The sequence below is a fragment of the Nematostella vectensis genome, chromosome 8, assembly GCF_932526225.1.
Source record: "Nematostella vectensis chromosome 8, jaNemVect1.1, whole genome shotgun sequence".
In the NCBI taxonomy this organism is placed as follows: Eukaryota; Metazoa; Cnidaria; class Anthozoa; order Actiniaria; family Edwardsiidae; genus Nematostella; species Nematostella vectensis.
Genome location: NC_064041.1, coordinates 16,114,419 through 16,138,827, shown reverse-complemented (window position 1 = coordinate 16,138,827; position 24,409 = coordinate 16,114,419). Strand labels below are relative to the sequence as shown.

At 39.9% G+C, this 24,409-nt stretch overlaps 2 protein-coding genes across 4 annotated transcripts; one reads left to right on the top strand and one right to left on the bottom strand.

Annotated features, from left to right (window-relative positions):
* Window positions 1-1,187: 1,187 nt before the first annotated feature.
* On the bottom strand, window positions 1,188-2,400 carry LOC5507969 (polyisoprenoid diphosphate/phosphate phosphohydrolase PLPP6). The gene has a single exon (XM_001628543.3). The coding sequence runs from the start codon at window positions 2,212-2,214 to the stop codon at window positions 1,546-1,548; it is 669 nt and encodes a 222-aa protein (XP_001628593.2). The 5' UTR covers window positions 2,215-2,400; the 3' UTR covers window positions 1,188-1,545.
* Window positions 2,401-5,591: 3,191 nt separating this feature from the next.
* LOC5507985 lies at window positions 5,592-23,142 on the top strand. Of its 3 annotated transcripts, XM_032376710.2 has the most exons (6): window positions 5,592-5,983; window positions 6,163-6,277; window positions 19,511-19,638; window positions 20,444-20,505; window positions 21,317-21,694; window positions 22,149-23,142. In XM_032376710.2, exons 1-6 carry the CDS (start codon window positions 5,962-5,964, stop codon window positions 22,359-22,361), a joined length of 918 nt encoding a protein of 305 aa, XP_032232601.1. In that variant the 5' UTR covers window positions 5,592-5,961; the 3' UTR covers window positions 22,362-23,142. The 3 variants fall into 3 exon arrangements, with proteins under 3 accessions (XP_032232601.1, XP_032232603.1, XP_032232602.1); XM_032376712.2 differs by lacking the exons at window positions 5,592-5,983; window positions 6,163-6,277 and adding an exon at window positions 11,921-12,688; XM_032376711.2 differs by lacking the exons at window positions 5,592-5,983; window positions 6,163-6,277 and adding an exon at window positions 15,125-16,243.
* The last annotated feature ends 1,267 nt before the right edge of the window (window positions 23,143-24,409 follow it).

Here is a 24,409-nt window from a genome sequence, read left to right as displayed (position 1 = left end):
AAACGGAAACCATACATACGGATTACCCAATCGGTATGGCAGCACAATGCTTTTACGGAAGGCTGTAAAGAACCCGAAGGCCCCAAGCACCGATATTTCCGGCGTTTTTTTATATCATGTAAAAATCATAAAATAAATAGAAATAAATAAAGTGGGATTTGGTGATTCTCTTTTTCCTTGTGAAGCTTATTAACCTATTTTATTGAAAACTATGTTTATTGACAGTTTGTGGTCATTTTCTTTGAATTTAAGTCTCCCACACGTACCAAAAGCTCATAAGTCAGTATTAGAATTTCACTGAAATGCATTGTGTCAGGGTCAGAGAGCTATTGCAAAGCACTTACCATGGCACTACCCCTTTAAAGGGCTGTAAAAAATCAAAATAGTTGGTGGGGGTCTCTGTTGTTTTTTTATTTTTGTTTTATATATATATGTTTTTTTGGGGTAGGTCGGGGAATTTAGGTAAAAATAGCTAGGAGTCAATTCAATATAATTGTTTCTCCTTAAGTGCAAGTGTGTGTGTTTATTTCTACTGAAAAGGCGATAAAATTGTAAATTCAATATTGGGAAAGGCTTTTTTTCATCAATGATGCTCAAACAAATAGTGAGTCAAATATAGGTGGACCTTTCTCAGCCTTTAGCAATATTGTCTACTTTTTTCTTGGCTGCAAGTCTTTTTCTGAAAAGAGCTAAGGATGCTGCTGGCAGTTGAAGTGGTGTTAAAAACCTTCAGTTTTAAATAAAATAAAACCTGATTTCTTTTATTTTTTTTTGTTTTATTTTTAGTTATCAGTTCTTAAAAGAGACAGGGGAGGGACAGGAGAGGTGGATTGGGTGGATATCCACCCCCCTTTTTGAGTAAAAAAAATTGAAAAGTCCATTTGTTTTAAGAAAATAAATGTCTGCAATTTGAGTGCCAACTCTACACTAAAAGTGGCTGGCCAAAGAAAACAGGGCTAGCACTTTCTACGCTGACCGGAAAATGCTTATTTGCTTGTCCAGATTCGCAAAAAATATCTCAAACCAATCTTTTTTGCCGCCGATTGCCGACTTTTTGTGGGACATTTGTGGGACCACATGGCTGTTATTACATCATCTCTTTCCTGATTGGCTATTTGTGCGTGTGCAATTGACATGTCGGATCTATTAAGTGTGGTAAAGAGTATACAAAGCACATACAAGCTTTACCTAGTATGTCCTTACTGTTTAATGTCCAAAACGTGACTTAAAATCATTTCATGCACTAAAAGTTTATCAAACTGAAATTGAACCCCTTATCCAGCTAATACTAAAGTTAGGAAAATAAACAACAAAGTGTTGAAATGGTTTGTTACTGAATAAAAAAATATAAGGAAATAAATAAATATTAATAAATATTAGGACTCAGCACATAAGTCTATAATTTTCTGGCATATCTGCTAAATATACATAAATAAATACAAATTATTAGATTAAAAACAATAAATCATTTAAAAAAATTCAACATTTCAGAGGAACTTCCTGCTATTAAAACTACAATTCTTAACTGTGCCACATTGCCAATAGTTACTGTAAGTTTATAAGAGGTACCATTCCCATAATCCATTGGCACATCCCTGCCGTCAACCATATCTTGACAATAAGGAGATACTGGGCCCAGCCGATCAAGGCCCCACAAACCACGTCACTAACATGATGCCGCCCAAGCATGACGCGCGACATAGCTATTGCCAATGCCCAAGTATAGACCAAAGCTTTCCCAAACACACTAGGTGTTAACACACTGCATATCCCAGCCATCATAGCGGCCCTGGTAGAGTGACCGGAAGGAAATGAGAAGTTGTCAACAGATACAGTCACGAACATATCCTGAGCGTTATAAACAGGCCGGGACCGCTTGAATAAGACCTTGGTAGTGCCAACAACAGCGAGGTCGATTATCAAAGCCAGGAGGAAATTCAAGGCGATTTGTTGTTCAAGTCCTCGGTATAAATAAATAGCTAAGAGCGAGCCTGTAATCCATGGCACCCCGTGCCCTGATATTTCTAAGATAATCAGCACAAATCGCATAAAACTCGCGTCTTTTGTGGCACAGATACTAAGACTCTGTGAGACCCTGATGTCCAGACTGTGTAGTGTGTTGATAATTCCACATTTTTCTGTTTGACCATTTAATCCCTCTGCCTTGGTTTGTTTATCCAGTTTTGTATAAACAGAACGCTTTGTAACATCCATTGCGAAATTCCTCGCTTCGATTTTCCCAAAGGAACCTGGTTCGTCAAAGGCACCGCAAGAAGTTCTTCTTTACAGCTTTAGTTGTATAAAACTCGAAAATAAAATAAGAAAGAACCGGTAAAAAAGACGACCTTCCGCCTGACTTTCTTCTGGTAGCTCGTATTATGCGCCTGCTATTTAGTGTTCAGCGGGCATTCATGGGAGCCCTGTGGTGAGTGAGACACTTCAGGGAATCATACATCAAGTATTTCAACGCGGTGGCCACTTCTTTGGGAAAATCAAATTGGTATCGACATGTGCGCAAATTCTTTTCTTTATTTTGACATAACAATGCCGATAGCGTATGGATGAGCAAGCACAGCAATGTGGACTTTAAAAGCACACTAGCATACACACATTGGTACCAGTCGGGCCAAGACGGGACGCTAGCACAGTCTATTACCCGGGCAGTTCGGCAACCATGGACAGCTGTTTCGTCCTTTTTAGGACTCGTCAGCATGGCATAGCCGGTTTGCCTCAGTTAAACTTCATCGGCAAAAAAACCGCAGGGCGACTTCGACTCATACGGAGTGCTTTAAAGTCCACAAGCACAGCAGATAGATCCCGATAAAAATAAAATAATGATAAAAAAAGAAATTGAAGAGGCTATCGAAATCGAGAGCAGTATGAATCGAAATTGGAAAAATGAAGCTAATAAAAAAAAAACGTAGTCCGTAGTTCCAGAAAATATCCACCCCTACCCCTTCATTGAAGGGTCGGAGGTATGACCCCACCCTTCCGGATTTTCCAGATAGAGTACTCGGTTCCCTCTACCCCTCTCAGGAAATTTTGATTTCACAAAAATAAATCCATGACAGACTTGATCAGAAAAGCGTTACGAATAATTAACCCGCGACGACGGCGACGACGAACGACGACGACGACGACGGCGGCGGCGGCGGCGGTGGTGATGATAATAAAATGTGTGCATTTGTTTAGCGCTTATTCGTATATCTCTAAGCGGTTTACATGCTAGAGGATGAGATGTGTCTTATAAATGTAAGTTTTGTCACTGAGGTTGGTCACTGCCAGGGTTTCTACTTGCGTCCTCAGCGGTTCTTTTACGTCCCTCCGGTTCAGATTAGTGTAGTTTAGTAAAAACGTAGGAAGAAACCACCGGACAGCCTCTATCTGCTGGTGTGCGTCGGACCTTGTGGTCTGCGTCGACAGTTGATTAATTAATAAAACCTTTAAAAGAAAAAGTCGACAACAACGCAGATTTATGTTTTTTAGAACGATATTTCGGCAGGCCAATACCTGCCTTCTTCAGGTTATAAATGAGTTACAATGGCATGTTATAGCTAGTATATGTACAAAGTTCATTGATGATTAACTAACAAAAGGTAAAAATAGTAATTGAGTGACAAAGTACAAAGTTTATTGATGATTAACTAACAAAAGGTAAAAATAGTAATTTAGTGACTTATGGAAGATGGTAAATAGGGTGGTGTGGATTACTAAGTAGCTAAACGGTTTCTTCACGCCGGTTGAGGCCACCGGGTTCAAGAGTGCCAGCGCGAGCTATCAATTTGGCTTCTCTTGCTTTGCGGATGGAGTCGCGGTTATTTCTTATTTTTTCAATAGGTATTAGCTCTATGTCAGAAGCGGAGTGGTTGGGTTTTAGGAAGTGTTCAGCGGCGTGGGTTGGTATGGATCGAGATTGAGAGTCTACAGTTCTGCGGTGGTCATTAAAGCGTTCTTTTAATTTGCGTTTAGTTTCCCCAATATATTGAAGGTTACAGCGGTTACATTGAATCATATAAATCACGTTTTTAGTATTGCAGGTTATGTGGGAGGTTATAGGTCGTGTTTCACCTGTTGAGAAAAATGTGTAGCTTGTAAGGCCATCGGTTCTAATAAAGGGGCAGGTTAGGCAGTTTTTTCCGCAACGGAAAGCACCGGGAGGTTGGTTGGTGGGAGAGCGGTCGGAAGGTAGCTTGGCTTTAACGAGGATGTCGCGGAGGTTAGGTGAGCGGCGAAAGGCGACAAGAGGGGGCTCAGTGAAAACCTTATGGCATCGCTTAGACGAGAGTAGAAGGTTGTAGTTTCTACGGATTATGTTGTTGATGTTAGGTAGTGTAGGGTTATAGGTAGTGACAAAGGGGATGCGACGGGAGTTTTTGTGGTTGTTATTATTAGGGCGTAGGGCGTCAATGCGGGAAATGTTAGCAACGCGTAGGATTTGTCTCTTGAGAAAAGCGGGTTTATAGCCACGCTTGAGGAGGTAGTTGGCGAGTTCATTGCAGCGGTTATTAAAGCTTTCTTCTGTAGAACAAATGCGGCGAATACGGAGGGCGAGGCTATAGGGGATGGCCTTTTTGGTGTGATGAGGATGGCAAGATGAAAAAAGACTCTTGAACCCGGTGGCCTCAACCGGCGTGAAGAAACCGTTTAGCTACTTAGTAATCCACACCACCCTATTTACCATCTTCCATAAGTCACTAAATTACTATTTTTACCTTTTGTTAGTTAATCATCAATAAACTTTGTACTTTGTCACTCAATTACTATTTTTATCTTTTGTTAGTTAATCATCAATGAACTTTGTACATATACTAGCTATAACATGCCATTGTAACTCATTTATAACCTGAAGAAGGCAGGTATTGGCCTGCCGAAATATCGTTCTAAAAAACATAAATCTGCGTTGTTGTCGACTTTTTCTTTTAAAGGTTTTTGTAGTTTAGTATTGGAGAGACGGGACGGTTTAACGTGATTATCCGAGAAAATGTCGAATATCTAACCCATATCTAACCGTTTATTGTAGATTTATTGTCTAAAAGACTAACAAAGGATGAATCGGCCTTCATTGAGGTTCCTAAAGGGTTAAAGCGGGAGCCGGGATTCCCTTTATTTTGGGCCGGGAAAATGGGATTAGGGTTACCGGGAACAGGATTTGTCTATCGTGAACGGAAATCAACATGCTTCAATGGAAACGGGAGTTTTCAAATATCTTCTTGTTTATGCTGAAAACGTTGTTAATCTATTAATTATTCGCATTTTAAGGGATTTATAAAAGCATTAAACTTCACACCTTGCTGCTAAGTGGACTGCACTTCCTAAGACTCCTAAAACCCCTCTAAATTTAGGCTCTCTTTTTACCCCCCTCCCTCCCCTGTATAATATACAGTATAGCCTGTATTTGTCAGAGGGTCTTATTGTTATAAGGGAATGAGCATATATGCCAACGAGCCATCGAAGACTATACACTAAAGGCTGTCAGCTGGGTTTGCACTAGGGGGGATACTGCTAAATATAGTAGCCAATCAAAGGCGCCGAAATCAGGCGTCTTTTTTATTTTGAACAGGTGATGCTTTACTCGGTATAATTTAGAAACTTGGTATTTCCTAACCTGGCTCCACTGATTGCATCTTTATCGAACAATTTTTGGTTTTGATAAATCCCATTTCTGACGTTTAGTTAATAGCGTATTTGCAAATTTCTGATGACAGATAAGAATTTCATTGACAGGCGTTGCTTTTTTCAAAATCTAGACTTGCTTTTTCAAGTTTTGTGAACTCGAATTTTGACACAAAACCAAACACGTCTAGAGATCGATAGTTCAAAATGTCTTTTTAATGTGCCTTTTTAATCAAAAAAGAACTCGGAGATCGACAGAAAGTGGTACAAAATATTGTCTAAAGACAATACAAGGCGACTTTGCTGACTCGAACGGTACTCGCGGTTGTCTGCATTCTGGTACAATCAATGGTGTTATCTACAAATCACAGTACGTAATACTCTAGTTAAACCAATGATTATTGAAGTTGTTTTATTTCTCGAGCGACATCGCCAAGTCTTAGTCAAAATACGAAGATGAGAAACCGCTCTCTCTTGCTCTGGGTGCAATATTTGTGCAAGTGGAGTTGGGAGAATCACTAAAATATATTTAACTTGTCGCTATGTTAGCTGTCAAGAAAGACAAGTATTCGATGGAAGCTCTGAGCAAGAGAAAGATCATGTCCAAGAGAAGATATTTTTGGCTGCGGTCTAAAATAGGAAGGATGTGGTTTCCGAGTTTTAGGTAAGACAAATTGATATTTGTAGTGTTTTCTATTTCAAGAGAGACAAAATTAGTTTGAGTTTTTATTTGAATGTTCTCATCTCAAGCCACTAGTGACCAAAATGGCTTGATTCCAATTTGCTGTCCGAGTAACTATTTTTTTTCTGCTATCATTAAAATCTTCGGAGCTTTCGTGAATCGCCGTGAAGTCTGAATTGAAGGATTTTCTTTTCATAAAAAAGCAAGATTAGTATGCATAAATTTATATTCTTATCGTGTCCTCGCAATTTGCAATAAAAGGAAGTATCACACTTTTGAATGGGGTCATAAGAGGTTCATTTGCTCTCTTGGTTTTTCGCATCTTTTATCTTTCAACTTAACTAAGCTAATTAAAAAAGGCCCTCAAAATCTTTGATCATCAACCTAATAGGAAATGTTTTCCTTTGCGTCTTTTCCATTGATACTCATGTATAGTTTATTTGCAAACAAACGCATAGCATTTTGGAAACGTGACTTGTGTGCTGCTTTGCATTATTTTATTTACTCAAATTAAGGCGGCTTTGGAGGGATAACGCATTGAAAAACGGTTAATTGGATAATTTTCAAGAGAGACTAACACCAAGTAAACCACGAAAGAGTGCTCTTTCTGCTAAGAGCGGTGAATCCCCTGCAATGTGAAATAATGACGGGTAAAATGTGGAAATTAATTTCTTAGTAGCTAATATAAGGTTTGTTGAGTACAAGCCTATACATGGGTTATGAAATATGTTGTAAAACACATTTGCATCGACCAAAAAAATTGTTTCTATAATAATATTACAATTATCTGCTGGTTTCGCTAACCCTTACTTTTTTTATTTACTTATTTAATAATTCATTTGCTTACTTACTTATTCATTTATTCACATTTATATTAATTATTATTTTTTTGTATTTATTATCTATTTACTTATTCATTTTTTGTTTACTTATGTATTTACTTTTACATTTATTTAGTTAAAGCGTGAAACGTGCAAAACAAATATTTATATTATTTTTGGGAATAATAAAAACGAGAGGAACTTATGCATCTGCTGCTATAATCGTCTCTTTCAACACTGGACCTTTTCCGTATTTAATTTTTCTTAATTCCTAATTCATCAAAAATAAAAATGGATTTTGCTTTAGGGGTGATTTGCTATTATGTCTCATTTTTTCTTTGTCGCGCATTGACAAAGTAAAAAAAAAAACTAATAAAAAAACTAATTAAGAACTGACGAAAAAAACTAATATGCTATTGTAGGGAACAATAAAAGGTTCCTAGGGAACCATGAGTACTTACATCGAGTACTTGCGCCGCCTGTCATTATTGGTATATGACCTGGCTAGTTTTTCATCATCTTTTGCGAGCAAAAGTTATGTTCCACCCGACACTGCATCCATCGTCTTATCGGATGGGGGTCAGTTTGCTGACTAAGCAATAGTAACGGGCTAAATGAGGTGCAAACTAGTAATGGCATTAAAAACATCTCTAAGCTTGGCTAATAAACCGATACTCTCAAGAGTTGGCAGGATGCATCGAAGGAAAACTTATGATGTGTTTACAAAATAACGGTTAAAAAGAAAAAAAGGCATGTTGTCATTAGAAGTGGTCATTTTGGAAACCAGGTGCATTGACGAGCCTGGGGCTACCTTACATGCTTTGTGTATCGAGAGGGGTGGGGTGGGGTGGGGTGCATTGACAATTCAAGAGCTCCGTCCGTGACTCGTGTATCTAGAGGGGTGGGGTGGGGTGCAATGGCAAGCCAGGAGGTCAATTCGTGACTCGTGTATCGAGAGGGGTGGGGTGCATTGGCAAGCCAGGAGGTCAATTCGTGACTCGTGTATCGAGAGGGGTGGGGTGCATTGGCAAGCCAGGAGGTCCATTCGTGACTCGTGTATCGAGAGGGGTGGGGTGCAATGGCAAGCCAGGAGGTCCATTCGTGACTCGTGTATCGAGAGGGGTGGGGTGCATTGACAAGCCAGGAGGTCCGTCCGTGACTCGTGTATCGAGAGGGGTGGGGTGCATTGGCAAGCCAGGAGGTCCATTCGTGACTCGTGTATCGAGAGGGGTGGGGTGCATTGACAAGCCAGGAGGTCCGTCCGTGACTCGTGTATCGAGAGGGGTGGGGTGCAATGGCAAGCCAGGAGGTCCATTCGTGACTCATGTATCGAGAAGGGTGGGGTGCATTGGCAAGCCAGGAGGTCCATTCGTGACTCGTGTATCGAGAGGGGTGGGGTGGGGTGCATTGGCAAGCCAGGAGGTCCATCCGTGACTCGTGTATCGAGAGGGGTGGGATGCTATGGCAAGCCAGGAGGTCCATTCGTGACTCGTGTATCGAGAGGGGTGGGGTGCAATGGCAAGCCAGGAGGTCCGTCCGTGACTCGTGTATCGAGAGGGGTGGGGTGCATTGAAATCCAGGAGCTCCGTCCGTGAGGGGTGTATCGAGAGGGGTGGGATGCATTGGCAAGCCAGGAGCTCCGTCCGTGAGGGGTGTATCGAGAGGGGTGGGGTGTATTGGCAAGCGAAGAGCTCAGTCCATTACTCGTGTATCGAGAAGGGTGGGGTGCATTGGTAAGCCAGGAGCTCCGTCCGTGATTCGTGTATCGAGAGGGGTAAGGTGGGGTGCATTGGCAAGCCAGGAGGTCCATTCGTGACTCGTGTATCGATAGGGGTGGGGTGGAGTGCATTGGCAATCCAGGAGCTCCGTCCGTGACTCGTGTATCGAGAGGGGTGGGGTGCATTGACAATCCAGGAGCTCCGTCCGTGAGGGGTGTATCGAGAGGGGTGGGGTAGGGTGCATTGGCAAGCCAGGAGCTCCGTCCGTGAGGGGTGTATCGAGAGGGGTGGGGTAGGGTGCATTGGCAATCCAGGAGCTCCGTCCGTGAGGGGTGTATCGAGAGGGGTGGGGTGGGGTGCATTGGCAAGCCAGGAGGTCCATTCGTGACTCGTGTATCGAGAGGGGTGGGGTGGGGTGCATTGGCAAGCCAGGAGCACCATCCGTGACTCGTGTATCGAGAGGGGTGGGGTGCATTGGCTAACCGGGGGCTATTATTCGTGACTAGAGTACCGAGAGGGGTGGGGTGGGGTGCATTGGCGAACCGGGGGCTATTATCCGTGACTAGAGTATCGAGTGGGGTGGGGTGCATTGGCGAACCGGGGGCTATTGTCCGTGACTAGAGTATCGAGTGGGGTGGGTTGCATTGGCGAACCGGGGGCTATTGTCCGTGACTAGAGTATCGAGTGGGGTGGGGTGCATTGGCGAACCGGGGGCTATTGTCCGTGATTAGCGTATCGAGAGGGGTTGGGTGGGGTGCATTGTCGAGCCGGGAACTCCGTCCGTGACTCGAGTATCGAGAGATTCGAATAGCTTACATAAATAGTCGCATTATATAATAATCACCTAGGGGGCGTAAAAACTCAGATGTTACTTTGCTTTTCGGTGATATTTCACTGCAAATACGGTAGAGGTTTTCTTTTAATAAAAACATCGTTGAAGGTTTTTTATGGAACTTACGTATTTTCCGGGAAATAAATAAACACAAGGTTGTAATGGCATGTTCTACGCTTCTGTGAAAATGCAGTCGCATTATAAAGATACTCCCCGAGGGAGGGAGAGACTGAGACAAAGCATCTCTGTTCTTTTCTGTAACTCTGTGATATACGGATACAAGGCAAAACCTTTTTCACGCGCTTGTGAAATAATATATTATTAGATCTATTATTAGATTAGTCTATTCAGAACGAATCTTATCTTTCGTCACGTAGATGGAGAAAACACTTGACCCAACAAACACTTGAGCAAATAGTCATAATAATATTATCGATTATCAAGACAAAAATATAATTTTTTATTTGAAAAGAACATTAGCAAAAAATGGACCCAAAAAACAAAAAATCAAATTGATATGCGAAACCAATGGTCAAAATAGATCTGTTTCACAAGAGACCATGATAGAAATGGGCATTGGACTATCGGGAAAAAGAGTAAAAACAACTCTTTTTCATATATAAGGTTGTCTTGTTTTTCAACTTAGACTGAGCCATTATTAATTCACAAGCAAGTTCCGGCTGAAAAGTTTTTATCATTTTTTTTTTTAATATAGGAAATCATACAGTTTCGAGTTCAATTTGGGATTACTTTGCACGAGTGAGTTTTTCAAAATGAATCATAATTGCTTTTTGAAAAAGTGCAAATTTATACTAAATTTAACGAGAAAACTGTATAACGATTTCGATTTCCATGTTATTTCTCTCTTTTTCTTTTTAAAGTTTGTATCAAAAAAGGTTTTGAAAATTGTGTAGTATGTATCGTGTAAGTAAGTACTAATTTTCAACTTTCTGCACTGTTGTTACATAGAAATTGCACTGCTCTCAGCCAATCAGAATCGCGAAATTTGTATATTATAGGTTAAATGTCAATATAAAATGAGTCGAATGTGGTTTGTTAACCGATTTTATGGGTATATTCTTAGCATATTAGATTTTTATGTAAATTCATGTAGGTAGGTTGTTCTTACGAAAATCTAAACATAAAAAGAAAGGAAACCAAAAATGAATCAAAGAAAATGGAGAGATGATTTAGAGAAAATGGGAGAAGAAAGAATTATATTATTTGAGGGGTAATATTAACCACATCCACGGTGTTTGTCGTCGTAATTTCCCGCCAAAGATCAATTCCAAGATAAAAGTTTATTTTTGTCTTGTTTTTTTTTTTTTGCCAGGTCTTGAGTGAAAGGCGGTAAAACGTCGTCGATTAGCACTTTTCCTAAAGCCTGTTACAGCAGGCAAACAAATCCTCATGTCCTCGTTAATTTATCCTTTAAGAAATAACAGCGTACGAATTGTCACTTTATTCAGTAAAGAGTGAGATGGAATGAGAAGAAAATATTCAAGAGAATGTTATAACTTAAAGTTAAGAGTTATGATTTCAGCGCGATGGGGGGAGGACCTTGTCAAGGTTGGATATAAAACATTAAGAAAAAGACAAATGTAGTGGTTTTCATACGTCGAAAAAGGGTGAAATCAAATTTCCATTATTTGTCTTCTATGACGTTACTTATTTTTTTAAACAAATAGTTCAAGCTGAAATGTAGTTTTATTTGGCTAAGTTAATGGCAAAGCAAGACACTCTTACAAGATACATCAAGAAAAAACTAAGAACAACGTCTTTTCCCCGCCCCGGATAAACTCCAAACCATTAATGATTATTTTTCTATTCTTGTACAAAAAAGTTGAACTAAATGACCCCGCTTTTATGCGATTGAAATTGCGTCAAGGAAATAAGGCTAAGTGAGAAAACGGCGCATTGTCTACTGAAAATACGCTTTTACAAGTCACGGCGACGCGTTTATGGGTCAATGAATGGTTTTTATTCCAACCTTTTGCATAAAATGTTGACAGGTTGATGTCCAAGGCAAATAGTGTCTATTTTTGGAGAATTTATTATGTCTTCAAAGAATATGATTTTGTCATCCTCCTACACACTATACGGCTTAGTCAAACTAGAATAATTCTACGAACGAGGAAGGAGTCCAAAACAGATTAGAACCTTTCTTTAGGTATTATTCAGAAGAAAAAAAAAACAAGTTGTGGTTTTGTTACATCAGCGGTATAAATACGATATTGAGAGACAAAAACATCATTATGAGAAAAAAACATCACAGAAATTCTTGAATTTTAACGTCTAGTTTTCAAAATAAATGTTTTTTTAGTAAAAACGCGCCAGTTATGTGGCTAAGAAGGCACTAGAAAAACCGTCCGTTGCCATCCTAACACCAGACCAGTAAAACAGAGGACTACAATAAAATAAAAGATTCATAGAATTTATATCTGTGTAGAACAACCCCGCGACAGCAAAGATTGGAGCTTTGTTATTTTGTAGAATTGTCGGCCTTGAATAACAAGGCGATTTCGAGATAAGAATGTCGAGTAGGATAAACGCACTAAAAGAGACCACATCTTAGAACTACAATAGCGCCTAGACGCCGTGTTAAACTTCACACTGCTTTTTATAGCAAAGACTTTTAAAATGCTTTTAACGGCAGAGAGCAGCGATTCAACACAAGAAGCTGTGATTGTTATTAGACGTCAATTACACACAGCAAGCATGGGCACCCTTAGTTGACGTCATAGAGATCTAAATATAGAAGTGCTCCAAGCGACGTAAAAGTGCGAGACGCACATAGACTTTCATGACAAATAAGAAACCATTCACGGGCGTTCGCACGCGAAAACTCGTAACGGGTGAAACACCGAGGATTCAGAAATACTCCATGTGGCGAGAAATTCCGTGAACTGTTTCCATATTGACGTAAATCTGTTTTAAAGATTCAGAACTCCATTCAAATAATTTGAGAGGTTGGAAAGATGGTATTGCAAATGAAAGAGACTATGAGTTTATACAACCCCACGTAAGTACAAAACGAGTCAAAGAGAATGTAAGATATCGAGAAATAACATCGGTTTCAAGATTATCTTACCTCTGATGTGATTTTGGCTTGTTAGAATTGTTAGCATGTAGTGTTGGCTCTCTGTTTTTTTTTCTTCCAAGAGCAATGTTGCGCTGAGTATAGAAATAATAGGGAAAAACGCCTAGATGCAGTATTAAACAACTGCACTTCTTCCGAGATCAAAGCTACGCAGAGTATAAAAATAATAGGGAAAAACGCCGAGATGCAGTATAATACAACTGCGCTTCTTTCGAGAGCAAAGCTACGGCTAGACCAACTAGATACTTTTCCGCCTAAGGTCAAGAAATGTATTAAAAAAATGAAAAAGAAAATTGGAGAAAAATCGAAATTAAGCAAAAGACTGATTGACAAATAAACGACTTCTACTTTGAAGCGATATGCTTTATGTAATCTATACTTCAGTATTACCATGCCTTTAAAACATTTTGAATACATTTTGTATAAGAACTTTAAGGTTGTTATTATGAGCGCAATATGAGTCATTTAACAAAAGCAATATTATTTTATCTGAGCTTCGGCATCTTCTTAGCATGTTATTAAAATTTTGTGAAAACCAGGTTTTTATGGTGGTATAATACGTATCCCCTCCTTATCTCTCTTTTATTCATGCAGAATGATTAATTAAAACCTGCTGGCGTCAAATATTTTGTGTGTGTTTACATTTTTTTACTTTTCCTTTGTTTATAGAATGTAAGTAAGGGAAAATATTGTCATCTTAAAACTATTTACAATGAAATTTTATTATCTTGGAAATTCCCTCTCTTTCTAGTCACTCTTTTTATTATTTATCCCGATTTTTTGATAAGGAATAGCTTATAAAGTCTAGAGAATAAAGGCAGTTTCCCTAGCATCCATTTTTATATTGCATTTTGCAATTGAATATGAAATGTCAATCAAGTGTTACAAGTTCGATAAACGGAGAAGTGTTAAAAATGACAATGTCATTGATTCAACTGTTTCAGTGTCAAATTTTAATATATTCCCCATCATATTTTGCCTAAATTGAAAACTGTCTTATGGAAGTGAGGATAATCACCGTATGTTATTTATTTCGAAACTCATCCGCCAAAAATATGTAAATCTCTCGCAAGCAAATTTCATTATCTCTTAACTGTTTGCCATGACATTTTTATCTCAATACTGGTAGTCGTGCCTGGCATTAGAAAACACAGGGCCAACAGATATCTCATTTCCTTCTTGTGTCTAGAAAGACATTTGGCATTTTTTGAAGAATATTCAATTAAAACTCATGGCGAGACCGGAAAGGCATTTGTAGGATATGGTATTACGTATTTGGCAGTTTCTCAATAAAAACTCGGAGCCGTAGCAGTCGACCTAAAAGATTGGGGGGACACAATACAGAAACATTAAGAAAATATTTAGGGGCACGGCCACGCCCTTACCGGTTATTGTCCAGTGCCCCACCCCCTTCGCCGGCCTGTGTACTGCAATAACGAGAAATGATACTTTTAATGAACCACCCGGCCCTATTGACAACTGCATTCTTAAACGTAAATCGAAACATTGATAACTCTTTTGACATGAAGACTAAAAAAATCCAGCCAAAACATCTTTTTTTCCAGAACTGGCCGCGTGTGCAAATAATTATTTTATATTAGTGAGCAACATCACCTACTAACTGACCCATGTTACCTTGCTAGCTACAATTTTTATAAGAGATGAAAGATACATTTTTTAGCCAAATACTTTTCTACGTCAAAAACAAAATATACTGGGCACATTTTAAAGACACACACTAATTATCATGTAATGATGGAGGTGTAACAATTAGATATAAGGGGCACGGACGAGCATGACTACGTTCCATGTTCCCGTCCCACAAGCACTCGAGGGCAGGATGTTGAAAGATCACGAGGATCCCTGTGGTGCCTTACAAAATATAACAAAAAACAGCGGTTACATTAAACCGCTAGCCTGCTGCCATTCGGGCTTATCAGCGCGCGAAGGCCGAGGTGCGATGGGGCGATCCACAGAATTCCAAATATTCGAAAACAAAACATTTTCGAATAGCTCCAAATGAGAGCCGGCTAGCAGGCTATCAAACCGTTAAAAACAGTTTCAAACGATTCCATCGAGCCATCATTATGGGGGGGGGGGGGGGGGGGGTGAATAGGGGTATGTAAATCCGCCGATCCGCAACATTTTCGGGGCAAATCCGTGGATCCGCAGATATTTTTAGATCCGCATGGTTTGACAGATAAACAATGGCATCGATTGAAGTAATTAAAAATCCGAAATTCGACCGTCAAAGCAGTCAAAATCCGAAATCCAAATTGTCAACAGATCCGTGATCCGCCGTATTTCCAAAATCCGCCAATCCGCTGAAATAATCATCAAAATCAGTGATCCGTGAGCATTTCGGGGCCGAATCTGCCGATCCGCGAACCTATTCACCCCCACATTATAGTTCTTCCTGTGAGGAACTGGTAATTTCTGAAGGGGAAGTAAATGGCTATTTTCCTGATCGATTTTATTTTCACGTAAGTTCGGTTGCTCATTGATATCATTTTGTGTGGACTTTGCTAAAGTCTACTCGGTCAGACATTTCTTTCTAGAAACTTTGGTTTGCTCGAATTTTCTTTTGGGGAATTTCTAAATGGTCGGTCTCTTATTATATTATCGATAAACGTAAACCCGAAAATCAATAGAAAACATCCTGCTTGGAGTACCATCGGATAGGAGCGGTAAAAAGCATTTGAAAAGTTCGTAAACACCTGACAATAGATATAAAATCATTCTTTTCGATTTAGATCTTTTTGTGTGCCGAACTTCTTGAAAACGAATGGTCTGCTGACAAGGGAGAAAGCAAGTATCGCGAATGACGTCATTGAACACAACACTCGCCTCATCACATCACGAGCTTGTGTTCTGCTTTTTGTTATGAAACCATATTCTCTTCCCCTCAGGCGGCATTCTACCGGCCATGGCTGGATTATTCTAGCGTCGGTTATTATCAAAACGAGGGTAAATAGCAACTTTCACGTCTTCTATCCGGCTGAGTGATAATATAAAATGTCGCAATATCTTTACCTGCTTCTTACATTGTGCTGATTTCCATACTGTTTCACACACAAGGTTTATCTAAGCAAAAAACAAAACATTTCCCTGACTAGTAACACTAGCCCCAACAAATACAATTTTCATAGAAAAAAGTGAATGATCAAATTGCAGATAACGTTACACATGCAATTACAAGTCACGTCCTACCGCCACATTTGTCACGTGACCCTATATCACGTGACACAGTGTATTTGTACTGTCTGTTGCTCTGGGTAAACAGATTGAAGGACCGTGTCTAAGGACGAGACCCTTACGATAGAGACAAGGTTTCAATCGGTTTTAACATCGAGTATACTTCGGGCGCAAAGCGTTATAACACAAAGGAAGATAGTCGTGGCGCTCGCCAGGGCTGCAATAAGCCTTCGCAGCTATGGTTTATTGGATACAGCGGTGGACAAGGATATTTTCTTTACAGTAAGATTATAATGTTAATGAGTATTTTGAGTTTTTTCGAAATTTAGTAAATTTAGCGTTCGGTATTGTACTTATTCCAAGGTATCAACAATAAGAATGGGAAGGAAAAAGCAATTAAATGCGGTTTTATCGCTTTTTAATACACTTTTACACTGTGTTATCTCCGGAACAGTATGATTATTGAGATTTGCTGGCTTTCCCATGTGAATGTGATACCGTTCCTGATTGGCTGATGAAGGACGTGAAGCCCGGTATCCGGGAAACGAGGGATCGCAATAAAAATGCATTTGAGAAATACAAAATATACATAAAGCAGGCAGGCATCTCTTGTCTTTAATTGTAAGATGTGTAAGATTGACGGTTGGAAATACAAATAAATGAAAATACATAGTGCGTCTTTCGAGCTAAAATATTATACCTTTCAAAATATTTAAGACAGCTATTTTAATAATTTATTTCTCTTTACAACATATGGCACACTTTATTGTTTTAGATAACCATCTTAATGTTCTTCTCCTTCCAACAACATATGACATACCTAAGTGAGCCCTCTGACGAATCAGGGAGTGCTTCAAACCTTAGATATAATTTGACTTTTTGCGACGGCAGTGGGAGTTTGTTTTAAATGCGGGAAATCTTCAGGAAATTATTGTCGCATGTGATTTAACTTACTATTTCGTCTCCGTGCGCTATGACGCACGCAGGCACACGCTAACGAATTATTGATCCTATTATCAATCCATAATAATATGGCTGAACACGACTTCTTTTGATCCTATTTACCATCTATAACAATATGGCTAAAAACATTTGACTTCTTTTGATTGATCAGTTTTGCATTATATAATGCACGTTTTTTACCGAAAACGTTTTTCATAAAATCACCTATTTAGTTTATCCAGACGAGTTTTAGTTTGATGTTATGACAGCTGCTGTATATGAGAAGTGCCAAACAAGTATATGATAAAACACCTTAAGCTATAGAACGCTTCTTTTCTTACGATAGATTTTAGAAGACTTAACGTAGTTTCTAGAAAAATCAAAGGGCTCTGTGAGCCAACTCGTGAATGCAAATTTGATTTTTAGGGGTTATTTTCTTGTGTGCATAAAACATATACAGGATGAATTTTGAACAAACATATCAATATTTGGGTGACCTCGCTCGGCCAATCTCTTGGAGGCCTTGGTCTAAGGGCTTTTCAAGATTTGTGTGATAAAGATTTGACCAAGCGAATTTTTTTGCACATTTTTGCCTCGAGTCTCAAATTGACAGAAATCAGCATTTTTCACCATGTTTTCTGGAGATCAGGGAGAGGGAAACTTCTTCTAAATATGGGCATCAATGCCCATATAAGGCAATGCATACGAAGGACACTATCCGTGGGGAATATGTTTGATATGGGATTAACACATCCAAGATGCTGGGAGTACATACTAATGTCCTTTCTTTTCGATGTGATGAAACACCAAGAACAGTTTGATTATTTATTATTATCATAAATTGTAAAAAAAAGAAAAAAAATTAGATGTCACAAGTAGGGATCGAACCTCCAGTCTCTGACGCCTTAGGCAAGCGACAGAACCACTATACCACCGAGGCATTGCCGAAGTGACTTTTGACTAAAATTACTTTTTACCCTATCTCACCGTTCGACCTGCTTTTGCTAGCATGTCAATTTTCGCTCTGTTCTCTCCGGAAACAGAAGTTAAATACCCGACATAATTAATTAAGCTACAGTCATTTTAACCATGTCAACATTTTAGAAATTCGCAAAATCGTTATTAATCGTTTCTTGATAGATAAGTGTGTTTGAACGAATTTTGTTTGATATTTAGCACTTAACTTATGAAAAAAGAATTATGAAAAAAACAACTTATGAAAGTCCATACTATTTTTCTTGACCTGCAAACAGAGGCTTTCTTTTAATTACCCTGCAAAGAAGAGGCTTTTACCTTGTGTTTCTCTGACTTTAAAAGTCGCAGCTTTGGCTATCCGCTCAAAATCACTCTTTCAGCACAAATTCAAACAAATAACGCGGAAAACCCAGACACGAATCTTCAAGTACTAGAAGAAGGAGAATTAAAAGCTTTGCTAGCATTTTACTTGTTTTGTAAACTAACAACTTGAATTGGACTGAACCGTAGAAGATCGATTGACGTCAGTAACAAAGGCGCATGCGCACGCTTAACCCACATCGGAGACTTTTCTGTAAAAACTAGCTTATATATACTTTATGGCTATAACACGTAATGACCGTAGCGGTCACAGGTCGATGACAAGGCTCTTTTACAGTACTAAGCTTTAACCGGAAGTTGGTCACCGAAAGTTTACAGGAAGTTCTAAAAACTCCTGTTGCGAAAGCACAGAAAGACCACAAAAAGTTTACGGATGATCGATCCAACGATCTGACGATCGAGTGACACAGAAGTCCCTCCAATAAAAAAAGGGTGGGGAATTTACGCCGGATGAGGATAATGTTTGAAACAAAAGCACGCTATTATAAGCATAACAGAGAAAGGAGGAAAGCTAGTTGCCGACACGGTAGCCCCGTACCACCCGGACCTCGATCGTCTTCGCGGAGTTTAATGTGTTACACTACCACAGTGTTCTTAATATTGACAATGTGTTGCGCATAATGTGTCATTCATCATTGCACATTACACTCCGAATTACAGATGACTGCGGATGGTCCCATTACTCTCAAGACAAGCTCGATATGTTGTTTGTGTACTGCCTACAAGCTGTTCGTATGTTGCGTCTATGTTGCAGATGGTCCTATGTCGAGCTCCATATACGTGTTGTTCACGTGTCGCGTCTATGTTGCTCACATGTAACGTCTATGTTGCAGATGGTCCTATGACTCCTAGGGCAAGCTCCATATACGTGTTGTTCACGTGTCGCGTCTATGTTGCTCACATGTGACGTCTATGTTGCAGATGGTCCTATGACTCCTAGGGCAAGCTCCTTGCTTGTGATGTTTCTAAGTTGCATACGTGTTGTTCACGTGTCGCGTCTATGTTGCTCACATGTAACGTCTATGTTGCAGATGGGCTTTTGACTCCTAGGGCAAGCTCCTTGCTGGTGATGTTTCTAAGTTGCATACGTGTTGTTCATGTGTCGCGTCTATGTTGCTCGCATGTAACGTCTATGTTGCAGATGGTCCTATGATTCCTAGGGCAATCTTCATGCTTTGAATGTTTCTAAGTTGCATACGTGTTGCTCATGTGTCGCGTCTATGTTGCTCACGTGTCGCGTCTATATTGCAGATGGTCCTATGACTCTCAAGGCGAGCTCGATGCGCTAGAGGATATTTTCAAAGCGCCGGACTGGGACGAGCCTGCCCTCAAGCCCGCTCTCTCGTGTATTCTTGCTCCCGCGCTATGCGCCGTCTACGGTAAGCGGTCATCTACATGCCAGGGTCCTTGCAGGATACCCGCGGGTCTGTACGGGTCTTACCCGCGGGTCTGTTCGGGTCGTACCCGCGGGTCTGTACGGGTCTTACCCGCGGGTCTGTTCGGGTCATACGCGGGTACATACAGCCCATGACGTCACATGGCAAGAAAAGGATAGTGTGTTTATATGACATCATCGACATGGCAGAATGCTATTCTCAAAATGAAGAGTGTGGGCTTTCGCCATGCCTTCTTTTACGTCGTCTAAGTATAAGCAGTTTACACTTCATAAGGAATTTTTATTATGAATTTCTTTAGTTTTATTTATTTCAATTTCAAGATTACCGGTAGCACATGCAAGTGTTACAGAAAATGAAAGGATCTATGCAACCCGCTGAAACTATTCATGGGTTACCTGTGGTCTGAGCTCCTTTTTTTACAATGATTTTTTTATCGATTTGTGATTAATTTTAATTCGCTTCGTTTAGTTTGTCGTCCTTTCTAGCAATCTTTAAAAAATAAACTGCGTTAATAATTCTATAACTTCCGCTGCAGCAAAATACGCGTGAAACTCGATTTTTTGTATGAAATCCTCAATTAATACGTCAGAGAGGCATGCTGAGATATTATCTAGACACTTCCAAACGGAAGCCTATGATGTCAACATACAGAAATAAGCACTCATCCACACTAAACCTTACATGGGTGGACAAAAACATCGACTTGTAGAGATGTACACTTTACTGATGAAACTCGCAATGTTTGTGGAGGTGCAGAGACTTAGTAGAGTTTTGAATTGGTTGTCAGGGAACTCCAAGGAGTGGCTGGCAGACGATGGAAGCAGCGAATGTGGAGATGACAGTTCCAAGGTTGGTTACGCATTTCTCTTTTTTTCCTTTTTGGTGGGTTACTATCAACTTTATAGATTACTTTAAATTTCTATTAACTCAAAATATACTTCAGTTTATTATTTCCATTTGAGGTGTTTTCGATGCTTTCAAGAGAACCTAAGGTATAACAAGCCTAGACAACAGAAATGCTAGGCGCAGCCAAAAGTGAGAAAAAAACGTTTATTTATGCTGATGTTTAATAAAAAAAACACACAAAAACAATGTAATGGTGTAAAAACTTGAATATCTGAATATCTAAGTCATTAAAAATATGACATAACTTGTTTTGACGCGCCCTGAACTAGTCACGTGATCGTAGATAAGTTGTTTGTTTTGCGAGCAGTATATGGCGCCTGCTGTGCTAGACCAGCAGTTATCCATTATTCCCGCCCACGCATTGAAATAGACAGGAAGTAATAACCACAGACTATGGAAATACCTGCCAATAAAGCCAGGTGCAATTGCAATTGTACAATGGAGGTTATCTCTATATCAATCAATCTCATTTTGCAAACTGTCTATTTCCTTGCTCGTCCGGTCAATTCCGTTTTTTCGCATAGCATACGGTATTTTAAAGTCCGTTTCAATAACTCTTTTTTTTTATCGCGTCCAAAATTTTTACTTAAATTTGAAGGAATTTGTATTTACTACGGTTCTGCTGCCACCATCTTAAAAAAACAGGCCCAGGCCGTACCATTTTAGTATATCACAGGCTTCCCACGTGCTTGCCCTAGGCTTTCTTAGACAGTTTAGAAGAAGACAGCTAGTGATTGGTCTGTGTATTTTTCAGGAGCTCTCGTGTATTCAGGTGAATATTGAATCGGTGGAGGAGGACGAGCCAACTCGATTCTTTTTCGACGAAGACGATGATGAAGATGAATACTGCGGCTCTACGTCATCATCTTCCTCGCTTAGTCCCAGGCCCCGTCCTAGATCACCCGAGCTCCTCTACCCTCCTATCCCGACACTCACCGCGGTCAAGGAAAGGCTTCCTGTGTTTTTCAACTACAAATACAGCTCTATTTTCGTGTCGGGTTACGAGGCGGAGCGGCAAAGAGGCGAGAAGCGGATGTTCAATAAGGACGTGGCAATGAGACTCGCGGAAAGACGGTCTTCCTATGCCAAGAAAAGACGAGAGGTGGACCGGGACGAGTGTATCATTATTGAGGTGAGAAAAGGCGATTAAGAATCAACCAGGGCTTATTTTTATTGAAGGATTTTTTTTTATGACTCTGGCGTAACGCCCGCTGCCATTTCTGTGTTTGGCGGAGGGAGAGCTCAAAATATTGGAGTTTCACATATTTAGTCATGATAGAAGGAAATATTTAGAGGGAAGAAACATATTTTTTCTGAGCAAAATGAATGTGACAATCAAATGACCCCGAGGGATGGGGTGGGAATGCGAGAAGCACGCCGTCATGGTGTGTTTCCGATGATTAACCTAGTCTAGTTCTCAAAAAATGTATAAAAAACACATTTCCAAATACTAGAAAGTTTTTTTATTAACAGATTCTAATTTCTCGCTTATTTTGTTCTCAGAAAATGTCTTGAAACAATACATGTTCATATACAAGACTGCTGAAGATTTTTAGCATTCTAATTCTACTCTTATTTTGTTTTAGAATGAGATTGATGATGCTGTGGAGTCGAAACTCCGGCAGCTGCAACTCGCGGATGAGCTTGAAAGAGAAGGGACACTCCGGCGAGCCAAGCTACTAAGGCGTTGCGCTGCCATGGCCGAGGTACTCGCTAAGGAGCACGCAGAGTCTATCATTTGGCGCCAAAAGTTCGAAGAGGCGGCGGGCGCGGTATTTGGCAACAAACAATTTAGCTAAAAAGCGCGGGAAAAGTAGAAAGACCCGATTGAGAGACGCACAAAGTGGGCTGTCGTGCTTTAGGCGAGAGAAGACTCCGTTGGGATATGATGATGGAATCAACATCGCTTTCTTTAAATGAGAATCCATCCGCCGGAAAGAGAAAAGAGGATTTAAGGAACAATCCTCGAACTATAGGGAGTAGGGAGACGGTGAGAGAAATTCATTGATAGGACGCAACATTTTCTGATGAATTTTGGGATGATGGGAAAAACCTCGTATAAAGTGACACTTTGGGCTAAGCACAGAGATCAAATAATACTAAAATCCGGGATTTCCACAGTTAAACTTGAGACTGATATCCCAAAACAGCGCGCGCGGTCCACAGAATTTGGCGGGAAAATTAAGAAAAGTGCAAATCCACAAAAGATCAATCAAAATGATTACCATGTGGGAAAAAATTGGGAGATACTTAACAGCTTAAGTACTTTAAGTAGAAAAGCTGGAACCGACGACAGAAAGAAACACTTTCAAATCGAAAAGGAAAACGAAAAGGTTTTTTTTAACATTTTCCCAGTTAGCATTTCGCGGTATCATTATTATTTAAATTCTAATGCACTTTTATTAGTATTTTATAGAACACCTAAAAGCAGAGCAGTGTTTTGCCTGAATAGGTCATCATAATTTAGGTACAAAAAGTAAAGCCAAAGAGACGAATGAAACACTCCAAAACGAATAAAACATGTTTTGCAGATTTTTATAATATTTATATTTAGTGTAAATAAAGAATTTAAAACTCGGATTTCGTTTGCATGCAGTCCCAATAAGTGGGGAGGGTATTTTTTCTCTTGTACGAAGACTCTCTCCGATTCAAATGTGTGTTTTTGTCATAATTTCGTATATCAAAATATATTCCTATGTATGCCTTTCTTTCACGCGCCTCGTTTCCACAATATTCTCGCACTCACACTCTTCTTCCAGTCGCCAGTCCCAGCCGTTCTGTCCGGGATTCCTGTGGTTCTTAAACAATAGGGGCTGGGAAGAGCCAACCAAAGTAAAAGGGTTTCGGTTGACGTCACATCATCAACCACAGGGAACCCGAAACACCACAGGTAACCCAAAGAACATAAGGTATTAGGCTGGTATGAATCGTGGGAAATCAGAAAGCTTCGTTTCATTAATATAATGCATGAATGGTATTGACTTGGTCTGTTGATCACACACGTGATATAAGGAGGGACACGCGCATCTCATGTCCGCCATCTGACATGCGTCATGTAGGGTGCGACATGTTTCCTAGTTTACGAGCCTGGGGGCCGGTTCCTGAAAGCTCAGTTAGCAGTTATCCGTAGATAAATATGCACTTTATCCCCAGAAAAATCTATCCGTTGATAAATTGGGTTCCTGAAACATCCGATCATCTGATAAAGTAGCAGACACAGTTAGCAGAGGTCGGGAGGACCCGATAAGTCGCTATCTGCCGATAAGTCATGTAATTCAAGATGGCGGATAATCTGTTGCCATGAGGCTTGCATGTCGAACGAGCGCTTTTTAAATCAGTTGAAAACAAATTCGGGACTGAATAGAGGCGATTGCAGACAACATAGAGATGTTATGAAGATTTTCCAGTGAAATAAAACGAAAATTAAAATAAAACTGGACTAATATTTGCTGATTTACCGGGTTTTATCGGTCGGATAGCTATCAACCGCTAAGCAAATTTAACCTACGGATAACTATCGGCAGATAAATTTATCGACTTTTCGGGAACCGGCCCCTGCTCGAAAAACATTGTTGCTCGCGCCAAATCTTGTAGAAGCAAGTAACGGAGAAATTTTTCTCGGAAAGTTGAGAAACATTTTCGTGTCGCGTCCTACAAAATTTGTCGAAGCTAATATGTTGTATTTTACGTGTCTCATTCCCTGTAAAAATATGGTGCGTTAGAATAAAAAAAAAATTGGGACGAAAAATATAATAAAATACCTTCAAACTTTTCTAACCAGTTTGTGGAGTTGCTAATAAAAACCCTGTGAAGTTTCAATCCATTTAGGGCAATTTTGAGCGATTGA